General features: G+C 32.2%; 2 protein-coding genes across 3 annotated transcripts in view; both read left to right on the top strand.

The window, feature by feature from the left end:
• LOC139516381 (uncharacterized) overlaps positions 1–8,696 on the top strand; it is a 341,046-nt gene that overhangs the window by 242,671 nt on the left and 89,679 nt on the right. The window lies entirely within an intron of this gene.
• The window catches only part of LOC139518155 (putative ankyrin repeat protein RF_0381), a 60,877-nt gene that overhangs the window by 34,311 nt on the left and 17,870 nt on the right, over positions 1–8,696 (top strand). Inside the window, exons 10-11 of the mRNA XM_071309847.1 lie at positions 4,625–4,723; positions 6,520–6,618. Coding sequence (XP_071165948.1) covers positions 4,625–4,723; positions 6,520–6,618 — 198 coding nt within the window. The remainder of the gene's footprint in view (positions 1–4,624; positions 4,724–6,519; positions 6,619–8,696) is intronic.

The following is an 8,696-nucleotide window of genomic DNA, read 5'->3' as shown; positions in this document are numbered from 1 at the left end:
TGATAATGAACGCCATACTAATTTCCAAATTGTACACAAAAAACTAAAATTAAAATAATACAAGACTAACAAAGGCCAGAGGCTCCTGACTTGGAATACATCTTTTCTTGTTATACATTACTGTTGCATACAAGTATATATCTTATTTACTCTAATAATGTGCATGTTTACACATTTGACCATGTTATAATTCAACAAAAATGAGAAGAATCTGTTTTTAGTTAGATATATATTTATAGTTTTCTCAATTCATATAAATAATGGTTAGAAAAAAACATCAAACGGAACATAAATTATTTCAATATCTCGAATATACAGAATGACATTTTATAAACTGAACGTACACATAATGAATTATGGACATAAGGGAATACATACTAAGTGGCTTAATTGGAAATATTGAAGTCTTTGGTCAGTTTGAGACAAATAGCAGCTAAAAAACTTAAACAAAAATCTAACGTATTAACTACAATGACATAACTAATAAATACTTGATAATGTTCTGCAAAAATTCTGCATCATAAGATAATAGTTTTAACATTAAATCGCAAGAAGACATACCATTGGGCTTACCGTTTAAATATTTTTTTATATATGGAAAAAAGTAATAACAGAGACGAACTACTGAATTACAGAATTCATGATTAGTTAAGAAGTTTTTTCTTGATAGACGTTAGAGTAAATTAAAATGTTCTGATAAATCACATTAAGTGATGTTATGTTAACAAACTAAATTTTAAATCCTGCCAACATATATATGGTCATCTGTAACACAAATACAGTTACCGTAATAAGGGTAGGACTTTTTTTCCGAACCACAGCTATTCATGTCTTATTTAATGACGTTTTATTTCAAATATTGTCGATAGTATTCCGTTCTGATAGTAGTACTGCAACCAGAGCTCATTTTTTAAAACTTTAATGGTCCGGAACAACACACACCTAAATTATATATCGATGGAAAGAGGAAAACGTGTACAATAAGAAAAGTTGGGTCGTAAAAATCTAGAGTGGTCACAATTTTGTGAAATTGAGGTCAAAGGTCAGACCTAAAAATATCAATATTTCAACCACAAGAACAAAAAGGAGAAATATTCTGATATTTATTGAATAGAATGCTACAAAAACGATTCAATCATAAGCATGTGCTATAAAGGATGATAAAACGACAAATTTGACTACTTATATGAAGAGCTGCCATTACAAAATGGCGTTGATTTGGAACCTTCTGATTTTTTTCCATTTAAGACATAGCAAAAGAAGAAGTGGCCTTGACCTTTTCACATCCATAAACTTTCATATTGTGTATAGTATTTCACTATAGTATATTACAGAATTATTTTCTAAAGTATAAAACACCAGATTATCAAATTATTTCAATATTTTTTCTATCTTTGAAAAAAACAAAATTCAAGCGCTGAAATAGTGTTTTTAATTTTGCATCTTAAAGGTTGTGTATTTTGTGAAAATTAGTGTCTAGTTATAGATAAATACATATTGTGTATTTGCAAAGTCTGGACAGAGCAGTTATAACACAAAATATACTATAGTCACCCGAGGCGAATGCGAGGTTTAAAAAAAATTGAGTGTTAAACAAAGTCAGTTTGGTGCATGAACATTGTTTTAGTGGGATAATCCTGGTAAAAAAGTTAACTCATTAATTTTTTAAGGGAATGATGAAAAATTATACAATGCAATGCCAATTTTCTAATGTTGTAATTCAAAATCAGTCATGATCCTTATATAACTTTTACAAGCGACACACAATAGCTCAAGTATTAATAAAATAGGGACATGAATCAATCTCTTAGTCATCATATGCGGATTCAGTACGCGTATTAGCATTACAAGACACTTCCCTTTTTTATAAGAACAAGTTCGGCGCAGGACAGAGTTTGTTCAAAGCAAACACAGTTTTTTTTAGTACAAATGCTATCTGGAGCGTAAATACCGTCATGATTTGGTCAAACTCGTCAGATATAGTCTTACCTTTGCATAGGAAACACAAAAGAAATGTAAGTACAAAGTTTCGATCAATGGTTGTTCGTGACCCATATTCCAATATGCATATGCATGACGTATCTGCACTGCCAATCCCAAATGTAATGGGGCGAATGTTGCTACAGAAACGATTGATTTTGTAATAGTCATACATTTACGAATTTTTGTTATCTTTAGGGACAATATACGGTTCAGAAGCGCCTTTGTGTTATTTTTCATCGATTAACTTTCAAATGAACTTTTGAGCCTAGGCTCCGTGTTGAAGACCGGACCGTGACCTATAATGCTTTACTTTTATAAATTGTGACTTGGATGGTGTGTTGTATTATTGGCACTCATACCACATCTTCCTATATCTATTAACAAGCTATGCGGGCATCATTTCCATAGACTGAATACCAAAACGAGGACATAGCTCATAAGAGCACTGGTGGCAGGATGAAGTAATTGTTCTTCTTTTAATGTATCCTTGATATTTTCAGACACACCTTGGTGTAATTCTGAAAATCTTAATATAGACTTCAATTTTCCTGCAGCAGATATGGCATCCCCTAAATTGAGTTCAGAGCTAAACTTTATTATACATATCCCTTGGCCCCACTGTGTCTGAATTGTAAGGTGTCACAATATCTAGTTAGTTCTGGAGTTAGGCAGTTTGGTAATCATCAGAGACAATCTTGGGTAAAATTGATCGGTATATATATAGAGGATGTGCTACATGAAAAAGGCTTTTTCTTATGGAAGAACAAATCACATCACTAATCAATCGTTATTAATGAACTGACAGCAAGTTAAATTCTAATTTTTCAGTGACTGTTTTACTTAATTGCACAGGTGTTGACTTCAATAAGTACTTGGTTATGCATGGATAAATGATTACTGACATTAATAAGCACAACTTAAAAGACTGTCAACACGTTTAGAGGACTCAGTTTTGCGTAGTTTTCTGGTTTTTTTTAAAGGTTTTTCTTTTACACAAAACCCTGTTTTCATATCCAAACTACAAGGAAGAAACTGAGCACGAGATCGTATAAAAGTGTCAGGTTATGAGGATACATGTCGATCAATTTGATCACATATATGGATTTCTGTTGTTTCTAATTTAAAATTCCCCAAGGGTGACTGGGGAAACGAAATATGGTCACTTGGTCTTCCCCCGACCGGCAGTAAAACGAAGTTTGGCGTCCGTTTAGCTGTGCGGGGTGTATCAAGTTCGCAGTCACGTCCGGTCAGAATGGGGACGTTAAATCCGATGCCTCGTGTAAATGGAGTGTCACGTTCTTTGCATGTTAAAAACCTTTGCATCAACTCTTTCAGGGGTCCGTAGGTGGCATGTTGCAATGGAAAATTTCTGTCCCAATCCAATATCCCATCATTTTCCAGTGGCAGTCTAAATTTTCCCGATCATCATCCCGAATGGCCTCTATTATGACAAAACCTACCTATTGTTTTTATTGTTAGTTTGTTCTCGTCCTGGACATGCATGAAATATTTGACACTGGACTTTAAGCAACTAACAATCAATCAATCAATCTAATTTAAAGACGCACCAATTTTGCCTTCTGGTGCAAGTCTCATACCATCACTGATGATTCGACCACGGAAAGCAGAATATCAAGAGAAGTTAGTTTTAGCATCACCTTTCTCTGTCACACATCAAATCTCTGCGAAACTTCAATAGTACTTTTCCCCCGACCACTTGCATGCATATTAATTGCTCTGAGGTTAAACATTGACGTACAATGTATTTTCACACAATGTCAACTATAGTCATTATCCGGAAAAACCTCTTATCCGAAGGATTTGGTTAACTTTTATATAAAGTCAAAATTTTATTAACAAAAATATAACTTATTTACAGAAAATACACGAAAGAACTACTATATATATTCAAATCACTCAAAAATAGATAAACTTCTCCTACAAAATCTACATAATCACATCGAAACTATCAAATTGATTGTGAATGAAAAAATAAATGGTGGAGCTGATTGACGGATAGGAAATTTCCGTAATTAAAAAAGGTACAAATGATGTTTTCATTTTTGAGTTTTTGACAAAATTGTTTGGAATTTACCCAACAAAACTTGCATGCAGTATCGCAATAATATGTTTTGTCCTATCAAATGTCAAATACTGTTTTTGAATCATATGTTTTTTTCGTTTTCAAAGAAAAACGCGTTAAATATTTATCTAAAAAACAGCAAACTTTAAGTTTGAAAGTTTTACCTGGAGATGGTATTATATTTATGTCTTCGTCATTCCGATGATCCTTGATGATATGTGCATAGAAAATATTTACGAAAATAGCGGGAAATTTAACCAAAAAATATATTTTTGGATTTTAAAGTAACTACCCAAAACCGTAAATCGAGGGGTACCCCAATTAAAGGAATAAAATACAAAAATGTGACCATAGAAACTTTTTACGACCCGACGAAAATTAAAATATAGATATTATTCTATCATTTAAAATAATTTGCAGCCGTGTGTTATTCCGGACCATTTAACTCGTTAACTAAGCGTCTTTGTCGATGTCAGTTGCAGTACTATAGTGGTCATGGTGAAACCAAATATTAATCTCTTCAAAAAATATATTATGTTTCTTTTCTTTTCTTTGAAGGGTGATTCACCTTTACATCAAGCTGTGTGTAATGGACAAGTTGACATGGTGAATTATTTGGTTAGCTTAGGTGCAGACTTGTCATCTAGAAATGATAAGGTAAGCTCTTTATTTTATCACTATGCATACTTAACATTGCGACCAGATATGGGAAATATGTCACTAAGACATCAACCCGATCAAAGGGCATGCAACATACAAAGGTCACCAATGAGTCTTCAATGCACAAGAAAATCCTGTATCCGGCTGGTCCCTTAATAAAATTGTGCACTAGTTCAGTGAAAATGAACGTCACACTGAACTCCCAAATATATAATGAACTATAGTTAACAAAACATATAAGACTAAATAAACCAAGAGGCTGCTGACTTGTGACAGGCGCAATATTGTTGCAAGGTTAAACATGTTTTGTGACATCTAAACCCTCCCCCTATACATCTAGCCAATTTAGAATAGAGAAACTTAGTAATAAATCTTTTCTTGTTACACATTACGTAAAATAAAGAATGACAATTTAAAAATTGAACGTACAAATGACTAATTATGGATTTAAAGTAATAAATATTATGTAGCTTTATTGAAAATATTGAAGTCTTTGGTCAGTTGGAATCAAGAACCGGCTAGAAATAAATGAAATTGAACGTATTAACTACAATGGCATAATTGATAAATACTTGATAATGTTCTGCAAAAGTTTTGCATCATAAGATAACAGTATCTTGCTTAAAATTAATCAAAAAGAGAAATACTATTGCGCTACTTAAATATGTATTGGAAAAAAATCAATGACAGAGGCGAACTATCTAATCTTAGAATTCCAGATTAGTTCAGCAGTTTTTTTCGTGACTGGCATCAGAGCAAATTTAAATTTTCTGATCAGTCAGATTAAGTGGTGTTATATTTTAAAAGGTTAATTTTAATTCCTGCCAACAAATGTATGGTAAACTGTTACACAAATGCGGTCATCTAAATAAGGATAAGACTTTTCCGCACGACAGTTCAGTTATTTCCTGTCTTATCTGAAAAATAAAAATACTGAACTCCGAGGTAAATTCAAAACGGAAATCCCTAATCAAATTGCAAATTCAAATGATAAAACACATCAAACTAATGGACAAAAACTCTCATATTCCTGACTTGGAACAGGCATAAAATTTAACAACCACATTCGTTGCTTACTTATACATGTATTTTAAATCAACCCATAAAAAATTGAAATATCTGAAGTCCTGTGACTGCATTTACATCAAAGCAAGTGTAGGGTCGCGTCTTTGACGTCAGAATGTTAACGTCACACAGAAAGAAATATTAAATAAGTTTGACGTTCAAATTATTTTCAATGATTATATTGGGAATGGTGGTATACAGGATTGAAAATCAAAAGTTTTGTTACAACTTATTTTTGAAAAAGACCGATATTTAAAATTATCCATTAGTTCTTTGAATTTTTTTAAGAATCCACAAATGTTTAATACCACTACGCGAGTAAAATAATTTTGTCGTGCAAAGTATTTTTAAAATTATAATAGAACACTAACATAATGGCGAGATCTTTAAAAGTACAGAGCCAAGTCATATGTACCAAAGAAACACACAAGGTCACACGTACAAAACACACCAGCAAAAATAAAAGATAAGACAAACAACACATCGAAGGAATGTATAAGTACCGAACCATGTCAAATGGATATCACAGAAAACAGACCAAACAGTAAAAATAATATTATTTAAAATAGAACACAGACAAATAAAATAACAATATAACACGTTATTAAGATGATAAACCGATGCAGTGTTGTTTCAAACATTGTTGATAGTATTCTGTATTGATAGTAGTCATGGTGAAACCAAATATAAATCCTTCAAAAATGTATTATTTTTGTTGTTCTTTAAAGGGTGATACACCTTTACATCAAGCTGTATGTAATGGAAAAGTTGACATGGTGAAAATTTTAGTTAGTTTAGGTGCAGACTTGTCAGCCAGAAATGATAAGGTAAGGTCTTTATTTTATCAAAATGCATACTTGCATCTTTTCGTGTTACTCATTACTGTTGCATACTAGTTGTTATATCTTACTCTAACCATTTCATGTCTACGCATTTGACAAAGTTATAATTTAAATAAGTTGAGTAGAATCTTTATTTAGTCAGAATTATATGTAAAGTTTCCTGGGTCCATATTAATATTTCTTAGAAAAAGAAAAAAACGAAATATCATTTTTTTTTTAATATCTCGAAAAGACAGAATGACATTCTAACAAATGAACATAAAAATGACAAATTATGGATATGTTGTTGATCATATGTGTATTTGTACCACGACCGTATGGATACAGTCCTTAGATGGTGTTAACTTCCCCACTAATACCATACCATACAATTAAATCATACACGTTATACCTTTACTACATTATTTTTTTACATATTTAAAAAGACAAACTTTTATCTAGATATTGTAAATTAATGTATAAAACTTTAAAAAAGATCTTATCAATATTTTGCATAGTTTTAAACTTTGATAACCACACTTTATACACGTAACACAATAACACCATTCCCCATACACCATTACACTATCTCCTCATAGACCAATACACCATACACTGTTGTTGTTTTTTTAAGTTTACACCATCCAAGAGCTGTATCTACTCATATCATTGGGATAATTAACAAAAGTACTATTAATACTATGGTCACGTATGGTCCAAATACTAAAATGGTCCGGGTCAAATATAAAGTAATAAATATTAAGTAGTTTGATTGAAAATATTGAAGTTGGAGTCAAATACCAACGAGAAATATTCAAATCGAACGTATTAACTATAATGATATAATAAAAAATGAGTCATTAAGAAATTGTAGCTTGCGTAAAATGAAAAAAAGTCATACCATTGCGATGACAGTTTTTATTTTTATATATACATAGCTACCTGTGACATTATCTTATTCATGGTGGCCATAAAAATTACGTCCACCATGATGGCCCTGTTGCTTGATTATTACACAAGGTATTAATAAAAAAACTAGTCAAGGATAAAGGAAAATTATGACTGCATTGAAGTGTTAAAATTTTATAACTTACAGGTCAAGTGTATCAAAACAAGGGGTGCTCTCAGGTGCTCCGGAAGGGAAAGCAGATCCTGATCAACATGTGGCTCATGTTATAATAAATGCGGTAAATTGTCTAACTCAGTAGGTCACATTCATGAAAGGGAAGAGGATTGTAGTTACCACATAAGGAACATATCAGAACTCATATTAAAACGGTTATTCCATAACGGTCAACTAACTCATGATGGCGTCCGTAAAATTTACAAAGGAATGATTTCAACTTCACCATTTGCAACTCTTGGTTTAATAGCTTCCTTGTGAGCAGCAATCCTATATCAAGAAAATCATGGTAAGTATTACAAGCACGGGAATATCGTATCAATTGGGAGATATATACCCCGTATGCAGGTGCTGCTGGAATGTTGCTACAGAGAAATGGAAAGTTCACAATTGGAAAACTGAAATCATCTCTTTTGTCTTAAAGTTTTGTTTTCAACCGACCCTTTATCTCTAGTTCGATGGGTAGATGCGTTCAACATAGTCACCAAATTTTGAATTATTTAGTGAGAAAACATCATCTATATAGCGGAACGTAGAGTAAAAGGATGTTGCTAACTTCTTATCATTCTTCCTGTATGAGTTCAGCCTCATAATGATTAAGAAACAAGTCGGCCAGAAGAGGGGCACACTTTTTTCCCATTGGAATGCCGACAGTCTGTTGAAAAAAACGCGTCCTCCGAACGTAAGAAATATGTTGTCAATCAAGAAATCAAACATCTTGATCATGTCAGTTTCAGAGATTTTTTTGTTTAGATCAGAGTGATCCTTTACAAAGTAGTATTTATCCCTCACTAAGACAAGATTCTTGTATCTACGTTGGCCATTCTTATTTATAAAACAAAGCAATACCAACTCCTTCAATTTGTCTTTTAGTTTGGAATGTGGAATACTTGTGTAATGTGTAGAAAAGTCAAATGTTTTAATACTATTGCAAGATGAAAGAGAGTTAGATTGTATGTAC

The sequence above is a fragment of the Mytilus edulis genome, chromosome 3 (assembly GCF_963676685.1).
Source record: "Mytilus edulis chromosome 3, xbMytEdul2.2, whole genome shotgun sequence".
Taxonomy (NCBI): domain Eukaryota; kingdom Metazoa; phylum Mollusca; class Bivalvia; order Mytilida; family Mytilidae; genus Mytilus; species Mytilus edulis.
The sequence above is the reverse complement of the archived record's forward strand: the minus strand, read 5'-3'. Positions and strand labels throughout refer to the sequence as shown.